The 18,607-nt window shown below is 41.7% G+C and overlaps 1 protein-coding gene across 4 annotated transcripts in view; it reads right to left on the bottom strand.

Annotated features, from left to right (window-relative positions):
* Nucleotides 1-16,439, bottom strand: part of LOC118802208 (trichohyalin-like) — a 28,684-nt gene extending 12,245 nt beyond the window's left edge. The window contains exons 1-6 of one of the 4 annotated variants that reach the window (XM_036562695.1): nucleotides 16,316-16,435; nucleotides 16,183-16,213; nucleotides 6,536-6,573; nucleotides 6,055-6,381; nucleotides 4,578-4,585; nucleotides 3,649-3,667 (exon numbers count right to left, since the gene is read on the bottom strand). In XM_036562695.1, the coding sequence (XP_036418588.1) occupies nucleotides 3,649-3,667; nucleotides 4,578-4,585; nucleotides 6,055-6,381; nucleotides 6,536-6,554 (373 nt within the window). In that variant the 5' untranslated portion in view covers nucleotides 6,555-6,573; nucleotides 16,183-16,213; nucleotides 16,316-16,435. The other 3 variants (XM_036562694.1, XM_036562696.1, XM_036562697.1) reach the window with 3 other exon arrangements.
* Nucleotides 16,440-18,607: the final 2,168 nt, after the last annotated feature.

Raw genomic sequence — 18,607 nt, 5'->3', positions numbered from 1 at the left:
GACTGATAATTAAGCAGGACAGAATTTTCATATAGAAATGATTTAAGTCGACTGTTTATTAGAAGTTCTAAAATTTTAGCTAAACAGGACAGTTTTGAGATTGGTCTGTAGCTATTTACATCTGCTGCCTCACCTCCTTCATGCAGTGGAGTTACATGAGCTGTTTTCCAGATCCTGTGAATTCTGCATGATAAAACAGAGAGATTAAAAATATATGTTATGTATTCTAAAATAATTGGGGCTGCCAGACGCAGGAAGTAAGGGGTCCAGCCCATCTTCACCAGTAGTTTTTCGTGGATTAATAGTAGTGAGAGGTTTAGCTACTATGATTGGAGAGAAGGGCTGGAGCGTGAAGACACCATGGCTCTGGGTAACAGTACAGTTGTCAGTTTGACCTAACAGCAGATTTGTGTCTGTATTTTCAAAAATGTGCCCAGCTGCAGCAAAATGTGTGTTAAAAGCTCTACAGACTTCCTTCTGATTAAATATCAGCTGATCATGAACTATAACGCTGGTTGGAAGGGTAGAGACATTGTTTTTATGGGGTTTTACAGTTTTCCAAAAGTTTAGATTGTTTGTAGAGCTGGTAATCAGGCTGAGATAATAATCTGATTTGGCCTTTCTAACTGCAGAGGTACATCTATTTCTCAGCAGTCTGAACGTGAGCCAGTGGCCTCTCTCTCCAGTGCATCTGGCAGTGGACCAAGCTTTATTTCCACCTTTAAACAATGAGGAAACTACACTAGAGAACCAGGGACTTGATCTGTCTCTTATTCTTTGCTTTTTGTGGGGGGGCGTGTTTGTTTACCACCGTTAGAAATTATTTGCTAAAGTGGTTTAGTGCCAAGTCAACATCTGGAATTTTTAGTGTAAGGTGGATTTCACTCATTGCTAAGTAAGATAGAAAAGCTTGTTCACTAAAATGTTTAAAATAGTTTCAAGTTTATTTGTCATTTGCACAACATGCCAGGGCATTTATGCATTGAAATGCTTGTGGGGAGGCTCAGACAATCACTCTACAGAAAGTAAATAAGTAAAAATAAAATTACAAGAAAAACTAACTAAAATATATTAAATATACACAAAATATAGAGAAAATACAGATAAAATATACACAAATATAGAGAAATGTACACAAATATACATTTTAAAGTGACTAAGTGACTCAGTGTTATTGTTCTTTAAAGTGGCTTAGTGTTAAGGTGTTATTGTCCATAGCAGAGATGATATGATATAATAATAATACTGACAAAAAGACTGAGTGAAATGGTAGTTGGTGAAGGACCCACAGCTTCACAGCTTGTTCAGATGTCTGACAGCCTCTGGGTAGAAACTGTTCATTAGCCGGGTTGTCCTAGCCTGTATGCTACGAAATCTCCTGCCTGATGGCAGGATGGTGAACTGGCTGTGTGCTGGGTGACGCTGTCTGACCGGATCTTTTTGATCTTCCTGAGGCAGCGGGACTGATAGACGTCCTGTAAGGCTGGTAGTCTGTTGCCTATTATGGCTTCTGCCGTCCTCACCACTCCTTTAAGGGCCTTGCGGTCACAGGCAGTGCAGCCGCTGTACCAGACAGTGATGCAGCCTGTGAAGATGCTCTCTATGGTGCATCTGTAGAAGTTGGTGAGGATCTGAGGAGGCAGACCAAACTTCCTGAGCCTGCGCAGAAAGAAGAGACCCTGACGGGCAGATCTCACGATAGTGTTGGTGTGGAGGGACCAGGTGAGGTCATCAGTGAGGTGTACGCCGAGGAACTTCACACTGCTGACTCTCTCCACTTCGGCTCCATTGATGAACAGGGGAGAGTGACCACCCCTCTGCTGCTTCCTGTAGTCCCCGATCATCTCCTTTGTTTTGCTGATGTTGAGACAGAGGTTGCTGTCATGGCTCCACTCAGACAGAGTGCTGACCTCGTCTCTGTAGGCTGTTTCATCTCCATCAGTGATGAGGCCTAGGATGGTGGTGTCATCAGCAAACTTGAAGATGATGTTAGACGTGTGTTTGGCTACACAGTCATGTGTATACAGGGAGTACAGGAGGGGGCTGAGCACACATCCCTGGGGAGCCCCTGTGCTCAGAGTCAGTGTGGAAGAGAAGCCGTTACCAACTTTCACCACCTGGGGTCGCTCGTCAAGAAGTCCAGTATCCAGTTGCAGAGATGAGAGTTCAAGCCCAAGTCTGTGAGCTTAGGAATGAGTTTGGCAGGGATGATTGTGTTGAATGCTGAGCTGTAATCTATGAACAGCATTCTTACAATTCTTGTCAATAAAAGTTTTTGAAGAGGCAGGTTTTTTGGAGCCAGGTGTGAAGGTTTAAAATATGGCTAAAACATCCTGAACCTTTTCCCAGTGACAGAATCGGTCCAGCAATAAAAACAGATTTACCACAGTCTTGCACAGAAGACAGCAGGCTTGTGAAGTCCTTTTTCATCAGTTCTGTGTACTGATTTCTGATATCGTTACATCCCACATGTATTACTATCTTCTTCACCGAGTCGTATTTCTTCGGAGGACTGGGGAGCTGCTGTGTAATGTCAGAGACTTTTGCACCAGAGATACAGTGAACTACGGCTGTGTGGTGCTTAACGTTTCTAATGATTGAGTCACCTACTATGAGCGTGGATGCAGGACTGTAGCGATTCGGTCGAGGCTGAGGCGGGATGGACGATGGGTTTGTTCCTTGGTAACCAGCGGTGTCGGGAAACGAGGGGTCAGCGGGGCAGAATTCCAAAGCGGGGAACGGCAGTCCGGCTGTCCGTGTGGAAGTTCACTAATCTTCTGGCTCAGCCGCACACAGCTATCACATCCAGCTGGAGAGCTGAGGGGAGGCATAGCGCGAAAACAACTCATAGATTTAAACTAAATAAAACCAAAAGTCTGTAGTTTAGGGTAGTCAGTGCAGAGGCTCAGACGGATATGACAGTTAAAACAAGGCTTAAAAAAAAGGTAAAAAACAAAAGCTGTGTTGCTGAGTTGGGTTAAAAAAGGCTAAAAGCTAGGCTAAAAACAAACCAGCTTAGCAGCGGTGCCTGGCGCTCTGCTCTGACGCTCTGCTCTGACGCTCTGCTTCAGACTTGCGCTTGATTTTCTGGGCGGCACATTCAGAATATTGAAATCACCCATGTGCAGTTCAGGCCTCTGAGGTTGCCAGGTTTGTCTTGTTTACAGATTTCTAAGCATGTATATTTAATCTGTATCTAAGCTCCTCCCTTTAAAACAAGCACTTAACTTTAAACAGAGAGAAATCAGGTGATAAAAAATGAGACTCTGCTGTTAAAGTTCATGTGAGGAAATGATTCAAACACAAATTTCTGATTATATTAATGATAATCAGACTGAAAACTGAGAACCTCACTGTGTGATCTGACAGTATCAGTGTGTAGATCAGATATGTGTGTGTATGTGAGTGAGTGAGTGTGTGTGAGTGAGTGTGTGAGTGTGTTTGAGTGAGTGTGTCAGTGTGTGTGTGTGTGAGAGAGAGTGTGTGTATGTGAGAGTGTGTGTGAGTGTGAGTGTGTGTGTGTGTGTGTGTGATGTTCAGCTGAACACTCTGAACACACAGTACAGATAAACACATTCAGTCTTTAAACACAAACATTCAACAATTAGCACATCACAATAAAAACACTACACACTGAATTATACTCACCTCTCTGTGCTCCAAATACCTGTGAAGTGAATAAATTACCTGTGAGTAATTTTGCTCTCTCTCTCTCTCTCTGTCTCACTATTTTCCTAGAGTATTATAATTCACTGATTATATGTAACAAAACCTCGTATCTCCAAAATGGTAACTTTACAGCAGAAGTAAAAAACCCACATACTTTTCATGTAAGTCAATGGAACCAGAATTTGTCCTAGTAATTTTAGGCCATTTCTTTTAGTCCCTTCACATTAAAATGTATCCACCAGCCATTCAAATATTTTATTATTAATATTCTGGTTCAGCTGCTTCTAATACTCCATCTTCCACCTTCTCTGCTAGCAGCCCAACTGCTTTTCTCTAGAGCTCTCAGAGCTTCTCCCTCACATCACAGCCTTCTGTTCATTACTACACCTGAGATTCTGTCATTTCCTAAAGAGATGAACTCACACTGGCTCATATTTGAGTCTCACATAATATAAATACATAAACTTCTGTACTAAAAAGGCCGTTTTAATGTTTTAAACATTTGAGCAGAAATCAGCAGATGTTAGTCTCTGTGATCTGAATAAAACTGCTATGAAATCCATCTCTGTTCATTTGGATTAAATACTTAAGACACTGTTTGTATCAGATTCTTTCAAAGCTGGGGAAAAACGACTAATGGAGGAAAATCTGCTCCCACAGTCAGATGTTTGCAGTGTTTGTTCACTACTGGACTGAACTGAGAGGAGAAAGTCTAAAAGGAAGGAAGGAGGGAGATGAAGTCAAAAGCTTTCATTCTGAGATCAGAGACTTTGTTCATCATGTGAAATTGACCTGAATCTCAATATTATGTAGCTGCTTGATGTCTGTATTGAATGTAGTTGATGTGATAAGAGTATAAAATCAGTCACGACCAGCAGAGAAAGAAGGAAACACTGTTATTTACTCACCCACGATCCTGTGGAATAAAATGAGAAGGAAACACAAAGTTAGTCAAATCTCCATCAGAAACACTTTACAGTTCTAATATTTGAGTCTTTTTAACTCTTTATCTCCTGATCAGAATCTCCTTTTCTCATCTGTGCTGTAGTTCTTCATCCTTCACTACTGAACTGTCTCTGATCGACTAACAGACCCATCAGTTCCTCACACAGAGCTGCTTTATTAGAGTTTTACCTGCAGCTCTGAAAAAAAAACAGAGGGAGCAGCTTTGAATGGAAAATAAATAAATGGTTATTGTAATATTAATACTACTAACAGTAATAAGAATAATGCATATGCTCCTTCTACTACTGCTAATAATAATAATAATTATATATATATATATATATATATATTATATATATATATATATATATATATATATATATGTGTGTGTGTGTGTGTGTGTGTGTGTGTTGGAGGATAAAGGATTCGTCCTGGTAGTGAAAATAAAGATTCCAAAAGATCTAGAAATGGATTTTTAGTTGTGAATTCATTTTGATCCTCGTTACTCTTAAAGCTACTTCAGACAAACAATTCTTAGAATTCAAACCTCAAAAACAGCCTGTTTGACTTTTACAGTGTCAGTAGTTGATATTTCAGCTCAGCTCAGTGATTCTGTAAGAAGAGCTCCATATTTAAGATGATTTAGAACTGAACTAAACTGATTTAGAGCTTAAACTAAAACTCTGCTTGAGTTCATTAGATAAATGAAGCTTTTCTCTTGAATGTTTGTTGATGGAAATCCATGATGTGTCCTGTCAGGCCGAAGGTGAGCTGGCCTGAAATAACTCAGCTGTAAAACTGTAGTGTTGCTGTGATTTTACAGATGTAGAGAATCTTCACCATCATCACCAGATCTACAGGCTGGAGATCACATTCACTCACATTCTTCACCTTCAGCTCTTTACAAGATCAACATCAGATTTAATCTTCTATCTGGATCTTAGAATATTGTTCTGATAAATGTAAATGAACACGCCCCTTTTTGGCTCTGTAGTTTGTGGATCTGCAGCTCTAATCAGTTCAGAACTGGATTTGTAGTGAGAGCCAGTCAGCAGCCTGTAGTGACGTCACACACTACATATAATATTTTAATGATATAATTCCATTTTTTATTTCTTCATCTTAAATATTAATTTTGTTCTTCTAGAAGTTTTTAGTGGAGCTGCAGTTGTAAGTTCTCCGCTGTGCAGTCATGATGTGGAGGTTTAGTGTCAGAGAGAGAAACAGAGTCTCTGTTTTTCTACTGAAATGCTCCATCTGTCCTTCACTCCACACTGACATCATTTACCCTCTGTATGTTTGACCTCCTTTATCTGACCACAGCTCCATCCTGAACATCTGTGTTTCTCATTTCTGTCTCTCCATCTTTCACTCTGAGACGAGACGCTGATGATGATGATGATGATGAGTTTATGTACAGTGAACTTCTGGAATACTTACCCTTCACTCCTACTGTACACTCCTCTGTTGTGTCTCCATTGGTGACCTGACACAGATAATCTCCTTCATCTGACTCTCCAAAGTCTCTGATCTGTAAGGAGACGTTTCCTCCCTGCAGCTCCTGAGTGAACAGACTCACTCTGCCCTCGTAGCCCCTCCCCTCTGTCACCTGCCTGTTCTTATAGAGACAAACACAGTCCGTCCCCTTAAACCACCTGATCTCCATGGCAACTGCACTGATTTCAGGAGACAGGTGACAGGAGAGAGTGACCACAGAGCCAGAGTGATACTCTCCATCACCACGGGGACCAAAGAGTTTAAACTCATCTGTGTAGAAACACAAACACACACACACAGACACACATACACACACACACGCACATTAATAGTTGTGTCTCCACAATAAAAATAAACTCTCTGATTGAATTTTATTTAATGATGTTCAGTAAAACCTTTTGTAGGTTCTGGAAGTTTAACTTACTGTTTCTTTCAGCCGCCATTTTATCTCTTTATCTCCTCCTACAGAGAGAGAGAGAGAGAGAGAGAGAGAGAGAGAGAGAGAGAGATTTAACACATCTTTATTACATCCATATAATTACACCTTTATCACAACAGATTCATCCAGATTTATGAAGTTAAAACACAGTTAAAACTGGAAGACTAGGTGAGAATCATCATCAACACAGCACAGTACGTCACTCTGTCCCCACACATGGCTGAAAACCTCTACCTGGTCCACCAGCCTATAATACTCATACTCCACTCTAATCCGCCATCAGCCACTTCAACATCAGCTCAGGATTCACACAGCCAGCACTTGTGGCCTTATTCTTCCTCGTCTTCCATATAGCTAATTTTGCTGACCCTACAATATAATTTAGAAGACACATTTTCTTCCGCTTGCTAGTCCTGTACTTCACCCCGGCGATAAAAATTCTATCAGAGAATTCCTCACTGAAAGCATCAAAACAAACTTTTAAAAACAAAAACAACCATCAACATCCATCCAGCTGTGACGGCCATGATACAGCAACCGCTGCACCGCCTGCAGACGCAGAACAAAACATTTTTCAGGGATACAACATCTTGCTCGTGGTGTATTATTACAGTGATGTCATCTGCATATGCAGAGACCTTAATTAGACTTATCAATCTGTAGACCTGCCAGTCTTTTCCGAAATAAGCTGAGTAAGGGCTCGACTGCAACTGAGTACAGCTGTCCAGACAGTGGGCAGCCCTGCCTAATCCCCCTACGCACTAGAACAGGGACACTCAAACCCCCTCTCACCTTAATTAGACAAGAGGCGCCTGTGTACAACAACCTGACCCAAGACATAAAAACATTCCCAAACCCGAAAGCCGTCAGTGTCGAACAGATAGTTATGATCTACATGATCAAAAGCCTTCTCTAGATCAAGGGAGACTAAACCAAACTCCAATTCAGACACTTTACCATAATCAAATAAATCTCTGATTAAAAACAGATTATCATAAATCGATCTTTCTGGTACACAGTAGGACTGATCCTCATTCACCAGCATTCCCAGAACTCTTTTCAGTCTATTTGCAATACAGCGTGACAGAATCTTATAATCTGAGCATAGAAGTGACACTGGTCTCCAATTCTTCAGGAGACAGAGGTCTCCCTTCTTTGGTACGAGAGATAAAACGGCACGCTGACAGCTTTTCGGGAGCACACCAGCATTAAAACTAGCCAGCAGAACTTCAAACAAGTCCCTCCCGATGATCCCCCAGAACGCCTTATGAAAGTTGACTAGCAAACCATCCACACCAGGCGCTCGCCCGGAAGTGGGCTGAGAAACAGCCTTGGTGACTTCATCAAAGGTCAATGGACTGTCCATTTCCTGCTTGTGTTGTTCATCCAGCTGAGGCAGATCTTCAAGCAGGGCCCGGGAACACTGCTGATCCAGGGCACTGGCCACAAACAGTTCAGAGTAAAACCTTACAGCCAGCCTCCTCACCTCAACTGGGTCTGTTGTGACTGCACCGTCATCTCTACGAACTGACAGCAATGTCTTATTGTGGGTGGAAGACTTTTCCAAGTTAAAAAAGAAAGCCGTGGGAGCGTCCGTATCCTTCACAGACAGGAACCTGGATCTGACCAAAGCTCCCTTTGCCTTCTCATACAAAATGTCACTCAGCTCCTGTAACTTCATTGTGAGCTCTGTCCGCAAATCAGAAACATTTTGATTTATCATTGCATTGTGTATCCGTGTAATGTCTCTTTCCAAAGCACCAACTGCATTTCTCAGTTTGGAAGTAGAATAAGCTGTAAAATCTTGACAGAAAACCTTAATCTGAGCCTTCCCACACCATTGCATAAGACTCTCAAACTCTTGTTTTTTTCCAACCCATTCCCCCCAAAAAGTTTAAAATTTTCACAAAAACCTTTATCTTGTAAAAGTACCTTATTGAAATACCACATACAACTTCCTGGAGTGTGAAATGTAAAAGAAAATTCCACGGTACAAAAGTGGTGATCCGAGAAAGAAGTGGGCTGAATACTAGACTGACTAACCATATTCCGCGCACCCTTCGAGACATAAAATCTATCCAAGCACGCTGCATAAACTCCCCCTTCCACAATTTTAACCCAAGAATACTGTTTCACAGAAGGGTATTTTTCCCGCCATACATCTATTAAATCAAAATGGGACACAGTGTTGGCCAGAGTAAGAGCAGATTGAGGGTGTGGCTCTTCTTCATTTCTGTCTTTAACAAAGTCTAAAGTGCAGTTCCAATCCCCCCCCCCAACACCACAGTGTCCTCTGGGGAGAGTGACTGCAACAACTGGTTCAGTCTGATAAACAGCTCACTTCTATCTGGTCCCCTGTTTGGGGCATACACATTTATAAAAACAAAGGCATGGTCATAGACCTTTGCCTTCAGCATTAGTAAGTGTCCTGCTACCACCTCCTTAACAGACAGTACATTAACCATAGCTGATTGTGAGAACAGGATGGCAACACCAGCACTGACATTTGAACCGTGACTCAGAAAAAACTCCCCCTCCCACCATAAACCCCATTCAGAAGCTGTATTATCATCACTGTGAGTTTCTTGTAAGAAACAGACATTTAACTTTTTTAGACTACAAAGTTCAGAAAAGAGGGCCTGTTTACGTCTGTCCCTGAACCCATTAACATTTAGAGAGCCCACCCGTAAAACCCCCATATAGACAGGGAAAAGTGAGAGAAAGCAGTAAAGCAGAAAACAGGCTGAGAAAGCAGGAAAAACCTTCCCCCTACGTGCTCTGTGCTCATACATTGCCCTGGTCCAAAACGGGTTGCACGCCCATCTTTACACATTTTGCCTTTCTGACTGCTGTACTGACTTCCTCCCACATCAGACACCTCAAACATCCTGTCCTCCTCCATACTCTCCTCCTGAGACACAGGTAAACCTGACTGAGCATCACTCACTAACTCAGATTCCTGCTCTTCAGCACTGCTCCCCCCTACCTTCAGTCCAACCTGCACCTGAGCACCATCCTCTCTGCACACCTGATTACCAGCCTCACCAGTTACCAGAGCACCCACTTTACCCCACACCTGAATACTAGCCTCTCCACTCACTTGAGCACCATTCTGAAACCCACAATCTGAACTTTCACCTGTTCCTCTGCTTGAGTGAGCACTAAGCTCATCACTCACCTGAGCACCCACCTGACCCCTCACCCCATCATCAACCACCCTTTCACCATGGTCAGCCTGCTGCTGAACACCCACATCATCTGAAAACTTGTTCATCAAGTGCTCACTCACCTCCTGTCCACGCTCTGCTCCTGACGCTGCAGTAGTGGATGAACCCTCACCTGGCTCCTCAGGAGCGTTACTCTCAGTACCCCCCTCTGGGGCCCCAGTCGTTTCCGCTGCAGTGGAGGCCCGGTTCTCCAGCGCGCTCCTCCGCTCATTTAGCGGACACTCAAACCGTTTATGCCTAACGCTCCCGCACTTAAAGCACTTCAGTACACCATATATGACCCGTCGCCATGAGACACACGGAACGCGGCCTCGAGCGTTTTATCCGCGCTATTCAGGAACATAAACACCTGCCTCCTGAAGGACAGGACATGCTTCAGCGCCGCGTTCTTACAGCCCAGCGGAACTGACCTAATCTCACTCGCCAACTTTCCAAAGCGATTCAGCTCCTTGGCGATCAGTTCATTTGAGATGAAAGGAGGAATATTGGAGACGGTGACCTTTGTGGCCGGCGTCACTAACGGAGACACCGGCACAAAAGTCTCCAACACCCAGACTCCCCCTTCCATCAGTTCATTCACTAAGCGCGCCTCCTTCACAAACACCACTACTGCTTTATTCATTCTAGATTTGGTGGTAAAACAACTTTCTCCCCCACCGCGAGCAGCACGTCCTCGACTGCTGCTTCAGCCGGCGGGACACACCTGAACCCGTTCGAGTGGGAGAAAGACGGCGCAACCAGAGACAGAGAGAGAGACAGTGAGAGAGAGAGACAGTGAGAGATAGAGAGAGAGAGAGAGAGAGAGAGAGAGAGAGAGAGAGAGAGAGAGAGAGAGAGAGACGTTCCAAGATGTTCCAAGTTCCGAGCAGCAGCAACAGCAGCAAAACAGTTGAGCTCCCAAACAAGGAATGTGAAATTCAATACTTTTTCCAGAAAAAAGAAGAATACAGATAAAGAAAAGGTGGACAAGCAAACTGGAACACCCAGAGACCGTCCTGAACCTCAAAAAACAAAGTAAGAACTTCAGAAAAAGTGATTTTAGACCACTTTGCTAAGGAGCTAACTGTTAATTGTCAGTTAAGCATCTGCTGTTACCATAGCAACACTCTGCATTGTTTAAGACACAAAGCCAACAGGCCAGTAATAACTGAATTAAAAGCTCAAAAAAGAAGAGGAAGAAAATTAAGCATATTTTCATCCAGAGAAAGAGAAGACAAAAAATGAACTGCTAAGTTTCTGACACTTTTTGGGTTGTTCAACTGTAAAATATCTGAACTGTAGCAACTGATTTGTTAAAAAAAAAAAATGCTAGAACAAGAACCTGCACCAGATCCTTCTCTCAGTTTGAATAGTCAAATACTCAAGAACAATGAAACCTTGTGCAGGGTGCTCCCCCTAGAGATACAATACCCAAAAGAAATGTGGTCCTCAGAAGCAAAGGGACGCTTTAAAATGCAAGTTTTAAAAGAAAACCCAGAAATGTACACCATCGACTACAGAACAGAGAACGGTGTCAAGAAAAAATCCAAAATAATTTTTTTTATACAGAATTCACTTCAGCCTGGCACAAAGCTCTACGCCACACCTACATAAATGTAAAAAAAGAATGGCATCTGTAAAGGAACACAGATTACAGCTCATGAGGAAAACACATCAGACAGCATCACCCTAACCGTTAACCTTTACCACAGTGGTACTGTCATGGTGCAGGGGTCCGTAAACAGTCTGGAAAAATTCCAACAAAATGACCACAAACTAAAGGACCTAACAAATGAGCTGAAAACAGAGCCAGACATTCAGCAACTGGACAGGTCTCCACTCAGGGACAGCAGCTCCACACCTCATCAGGACAATACCTCCAAAACTCCCTGGCTATCTCAGCAGATAGGATCACTGAGGCGGGGTCTGTCAGTGTTAGAAAGAGAGCTTATTGAGCTCAAAGAATCTACCTCTGACAACGAGAACACACCTAGACTGATTCATCAACAAGCAGAACGCATAAAACAACTCCAGTCTGCAGTGAGAGACCTAGAGGAGGACAATCAGGCCCTGTAGAAGGAGGTTTCCAGGCTCAAGAAGGAGCTCTCCACAGTCACACCTGAACATCACAGCCTCCTGCTCAGCCTTCAGAAAGAAGTCCAGGAGCTAAAAGCTGAACTGTCCAGCAGAACTGCTGTACCATCGTCTTCCTCTACTCCATCACCAGAAACCAGCACACAAATAAGATCAGAGCCATCTCATCAACAAAACTGTGAAACCCCAGAACCCCACACCAAAGACTCAAAACGCACTCCACTCCAAAATCCTAAAGTTGCCCTAATATGTGACTCAAATGGGAAATTCTTAAATATCAATCGACTTTTCCCTGGAAAAAGAGCCATTAAACTCTGGGGCCCAACAATCCAGTGAGCCCTTGATCTGCTAGAGGACAAGAGACTCCAGGACACATCACACATCCTCATACACACCGGGACCAATGACCTTTCAGCAGGAAGGACAGACGTGGCCAGAGGACTTCACCTCATCGCCCTGAAAGCTTCTAGAAAGCTGCCTACAGCCAGAGTGACCCTGTCCACACTGCTTCCCAGAAAAGATGTGCCCCAGCAGGTCATCGATGGCATCAACTCAGAGGTAGAACAGTGCTGTAAACTCTTACCCCACGTGCACTTAGCACACCACCTGGACATCAATCCGAGTCATCTGTATGATCATGTACACTTGACAAAGAGAAGAGTGGGAATCTTTGCAAGAAGCCTATAAGACACCTCTATGAACAGAACACCCCACAAGACCACAAAAACCACCAGTTCTCGGAATACAGAATACAATAAAACAATGAAGAGAACCATGGAAGTCAGTCAAGCCACGTGTGTTAATCGCCAGCCTGCAGTGAAGCCTGACTACACCACAGAGCTACACACAACCTTGATCACCACTGGACTCACACAAACTTCAACCCCCCCACCCAATGATGCAGCAAGACATCCTACACCAGCTGTCTATCAGCCTGACCCTTACTCTACTCCAGCATCGCACAACAGCAAGGTCCCCACCCACAGAGGACGAACATCCAGCCAGGCACAACAAACAGGAGTGCAAACAGAAAATTACGCTGCAGTAACTTTAAAATGAACAACGGAGCAGAACACATACAGCCAAATCAAAGACATGCTGGCACTCATCTGCTCAAAACTCCTGAACTGACCTAAACTGATCATAGGTATGACAACCTATAGTATGAGTGTGAACGTGTTTACATGTATGTAGATGTAAATATGAATGATAGCTGAATACACACAAATGTGAACATAAAGATATTAAAAAAAAATAATAAAAAATCCCAAAAACTGTAAAACAACAGATTTACAGATAACAACCTAAAAAGTAACTGAATTGAATTTTATTTTATTTAACCAGAAACATATATCAGTTTAAATGTCATCCCTTCGCATTAGCAGTTGGAATATACAGGGCCTGAACTCTTCAACATTCGGATTGAAGAGTGCAAACCCTGACTTTATACACACTATTAGAAACATGGATATTGTTATTCTACTTGAAACATGGTGTAACAAAGATTTATCTACGCATTGTCCCAGTAATTTCAGAGAACTTATTGTTCCCTCAGTAAAACATCCCCAAATAAAGAGCGGCAGGGAATATATATATATATATATATATATATATATATATATATATATATATATATATATATCCTATTAAAAGGGGTAAAGCACATATTTGGTTATGCATCAAAAACAATATTATGAACACTCACAAAAATGTATATCTCTGTGCAAAATACATTCCACCTTCTCACTCCCCCCATTACCAAAAGGAATGCTTTACAGAGCTCCAGGAAGAAATCTTACACTTCCAGTCTCTAAGATCAGTTTTACTATGTGGAGACCTCAATGCCAGAACAGGCAAATAAATTGATTACATAAGTTCAGAGGGAAATAACCATCTATTCAGCCAAACCACCAACATGTACAACTCAGGAGCACCAATTCAAAGGCAGAGTTTAGATGGTGTTATTAATAACAATGGAAAATAAATACTGAAATTCTGCAAAGGTCTTGGTCTCTACACTGTAAATGGAAGGACAAGGGGTGATTCTCAGGGAAACTATACAGACTGCTCTTCACTGGGCAACAGTGTTGTGGACTATATTATAACAGATATAGAGCCTGAACATATTAATGCATTTGTAGTACAGCCTCAGCTGCCCCTGTCAGATCACTGCCCTATAACACTGTATCTAAAGAAACATAACGAGCCATATTTGATTGATGGCAAACAGAACAATCTGTTTAATTTACCCACCACTTTCAAATGGACAAACAGCAGCACTGCCAAATTTGAAGCAGCTCTTAGAAATACAGAAATAAACCTTATGTTAGACACATTTCTTGACCCATCCTATGACAAAAATGTCCAAATGGCAACCAAAAGATTGAATGATATATTTAGTACTCTGGCAATTATTTCAGATCTCAAAAGAACTGATAAAAAAAGAACAAATTCAAATAAAACTAGCAAAGAAAGATGGTTTGACAGTGAGTGTGCAACATCAAGAAAAGTCCTTAGAAAACTTTCAAACCAGAAACACAGAAACCCGACAGACCAAGAACTATGAATACAATATTTATCTGCACTGAAACAATACAAAAAAACTACTGCAAGAAAAAAGGAGCCAATACATGTCCACTCGGTTATCAGAACTGAACAAGCAGTTAATGAAAACACATTCTGGGATATGTGGAAATCATTCAACAAAACAAAACATAAAGAATGCACACCTATCCAAAATGCCAACATCTGGGAAACACATTTTGAATCCTGATTGAGAACCCAGAACATAAAGGTCTCAACCAAACACAGAAACAAAGAACCATAGAACTAAAGAAATTAGAGGAATCCGTAAAACACAAACTAATCCAACTAGACACACCTGTAACAATCACAGAGCTCAGAGACCAAATTCACAAACTAAACGTAAACAAAGCCTCTGGACCCGACATGATCAGACCAGAAATGCTCAAATACAGCAGCCCTAAGCTTCAGATGGCAGTGCTGAAACTGTTCAACCTGATTTTAAATACTGGTAAATTCCCTGAAATCTGGAACAAAGGCATCATCACCCTCTTCAAAAATGGAGATAAACTACAGCCCTCAAACTACAGAGGAATCTGTGTGAGTAGCATATTAGGAAAGGAAAGTAGCGTATTAGGAAAGACGCACTCCAGCAGAACCTGTCAATACTGGAGACTTACTGTAAAGACTGGGCCCTTACAGTAAATATGGACAAAACAAAAATACTGATTTTTCAAAATAAAGCCAGATTACAGGAGAAGAAATACCAGTTTACTTTTGAAGACACAGTAATGTCACACACCACCAGCTATTCTTATTTAGGTGTGATATTAAATTCAGCAGGAAATTTGAAATCAGCGATTACAGCACTGACGGAAAAAGCTCGTAGATCTTACTACATGATTAGAAAAACAATTTCCAAATTCAGCCCCCCGTTACAATCTGGTTAAAATGATTTAAATCAGTAAGTGAACCAATAATGTTATATGGCACTGAAATCTGGGGACTAGAAAGAACACAAAATTACAAAATTTGGGACAAAACACCCACAGAACTATTTCATCTTGAATTTTGCAAAGACGTCCTGCAGGTGAACAGAGGTGTCTCTAATCTGGCCTGCAGAGCAGAGCTAGGCAGGTTTCCGCTCATTCTGGACATCCAGAAAAGATGCTGTAAATTCTGGTACCACCTGACCCGGTCAGATCCAGACTCCTTTCACTATAAAGCCTTCATCGGCAACAAGACAGACCCAAATCACCCACTAAACCAGCTCGCCAGGATAAAGAACTTAGAGGCCAACCTAACAGCTCAGCGCTCCACACTGAGAGAGGCTGAGGATAACAGAGCGGATCACAGCCTCTACTGGAGAAACCAGATCACTCACCAACACAAACTCACATGATACGAAATGCTTGATCGGAAATACTCATTAGCCAATTATCTAATCAGGATCAAAGATAACAAACAAAGACAAACACTAACGAAGTACAGACTGAGTGACCATAAACTGGCCATAGAAACAGGGAGGCACAGGAAAAGCAGGCTGGACAGAAAGAACAGGATCTGCACCCACTGCCCGTCAGGAGAGAGAGAAACTGAGAATCACTTCCTCCTTTCATGTTCAAAGTATAAAACCATCAGAGACGCTTTTGAGAGAGAGAGAGAGAGAGAGAGAGAGAGAGAGAGAGAGAGAGAGAGAGAGAGAGGTTTCTATAATGCTGTGTTTATATTAGTTGTTGTTCTTTTCCTCTCTGGTTCGATGTTCTCAGTGCTCTTTCTCCTGGTTAGCATGATGCTAACGGCTCTTACCTTCGCTGCTCTTCATACAGTCGTATCGCTGCTGGTGGTGAAATATGTCCACATTTTAAATCAGTTCATATCAGGTTTTTGTCAATAACAGCAGATCCATAATAATAAGACCGAGTTTAAACTCTCCACTAACCACACACACGACTCTCCACTGTAGCGTCCAGAGCGGAAGAAGCAGCGGCTACTTTCACTTTCACCTTCATTCAGAGCGCCAGGCTGGGTTGCCAGATTGGTTCAAGGATTGGTTCTAGCAAAACAACTTTTCCAAATCCCCCCCCAAAACATTATTTATCAGAATCAGTTTTCAGTTAGCACTTCTTTCTCTTCTGCTTTAACTGCACACAAAACATTCAGTGCTGAACTTCGTAGAACTAAAGGAAACAATCCATTTAGACTTTAATCCCAGAGTTCAATGTGGGGATATCTGTAAATATCTGGCAGCTCTTTCTCAACTCAGTCCATCTGAACGAGGCTGTTTATTGACTCTCTAAGCTGAAGAACAGTAACAGGCAGAAATCTGTTCTCATATGAGGAAACTGAATGATCTGCTTCAGACGGCCGACTGTTTCTCTCACAAGCTAACACTCCATATGTGCTCACTAGACAATAATCCAGCATATTCATACTAATAAAGGGAGTGAAGTTCACTGATGGAGCCTCTTTCAGACTAAACTCAGTGTTACAGCAGGAATATTCAGAGAGAGACTCCCTCACACCTTCATCATCATCATGAAGGAGGTTCTTCATCAGGCAGCCGTGTTCTTCACACAGTCTTTTGGGGAGAAGAGCATTAATGAGTGTTAAACACAGCTCAGCTAACATCACTACTGTTATCACTCTTATCAACACTTTCAGACTCACAATAAAGCTCTGAAATGTTGTGTTGATGTTCAGCAAAGTGATAGAAGTGAATGTGGAATCAAAAGCAGAGCATCAGTGAATGTTACACTGCAGTTCCTGATAACATTAGAAAAGCTCTTTCAGTGTCTTATCAGTGTTTGTTTCTGATGCAGAGACACTGCTGACACCAATGTAGGAACACTTTTATTCACTTTTCCAGTACCGTCTACAGGCCTTCAGAACACTGTATATTTCTTATAATATCAAATCTTTACACTTCTATTAAACTGAGAGTTGTTCTGCACATTAATATTAAAGACTGAAGAAAAAGCTCTTTATGAAGGAGGTTTTGTATTAAACTACATCTGGAGACGTTTGGAACATTTAAAACATTCAGTCTGTTCTCTGACCACAAGAGGGCAGCAGCATCTAAATGGACTGAACCTGCTTTCATTCCTTTACTCCTCTTAAACTGAGAGCTTTTATGGCTTTAATGTCTGTTTTTCCTCCTTTTTCTTTTCTGTTTGTTCTCCACAATCTATCAGCTCAGTAGTCTCCATGTTCTTTAGTCCTGTCATGTTAAATGGAGCTATAAAGTCTCTCTGCAGCTACAAACCACAGACACTGCCTCAAAGTGACCTAACAGACACTGTATTTACTCTTTTTGGAGATTGTGGCACTTATAAAATCATAGAAATAACTTTTTAACACATTTTTAAGAGCCTAAAAGGAATTGTTAACACAAACATTTAGACACAAATAACTTCTGTTTTTAACTTCTTTTACAAACAAATCATGTCTTCTAATTTCAGTAGATGGCGCTGCAGAGAAAATCAAACAGCCCTAATAATATACTGATGTGAATAAAGCAGAATATTAAACTGTGTTTACTGAAACAGGTTTTTCATTACAGTCTCTAAGAGCTGCATAGCTGCTCTTTCCATCACACAGACTGAGAGTCTCACAACAATGACGGAGTAAAACTTCTTACAGTGACAGAACAGCATTAAACAGAGCTTCAAGATCAACAGCTCCTCAGTGCAAATCCCAAATACACAGAACAAAAAGCTCCTCCAACAGTTTAACAGGATTTCAACCTCCTTACATGATTTACACTCTCAGCTCTTTACTGACTGATGCTGAGTGGACATGTAACCCTTTTTAGCCCACTAATGAACTACAGCAGCAACACTGCAAACTAGACGCAAAAGCTGAAGTTGCAATAAGGCTGTGGACCAGTACAACCAGGTTCAATGAGGAGGTGGAAGGTGTGTGACAGCAAATACAGGAGACAGGAGTGGTGTTATAAATAAAGAGAGTCTCTTTACTGGATGATAAAAATATATACAAACACAAAGTAAAGAAAACTTTCAACAATTAAACAACCTTCCTTCTGTCCCCGAGATCAAGTTGATCTTCTTAAGCGCTTAAATTAGATTTGGTCCTATTTGTGTTCCAGTTTAATGGGTTTAAGGTTTAGTTATCTTTGATTTAATGAAGGATTAAGACTTTGGGTTTAGTGTTAAATCATCTCTTTAGTTTAGTTGGATTATTATTGTTACTTTAGAATGAAGCTTAGCTAGAA

Source organism: Colossoma macropomum, unplaced genomic scaffold (assembly GCF_904425465.1).
Source record: "Colossoma macropomum unplaced genomic scaffold, Colossoma_macropomum, whole genome shotgun sequence".
NCBI classification, from domain to species: Eukaryota; Metazoa; Chordata; class Actinopteri; order Characiformes; family Serrasalmidae; genus Colossoma; species Colossoma macropomum.
This window is presented reverse-complemented; position numbering and strand designations above follow the sequence as displayed.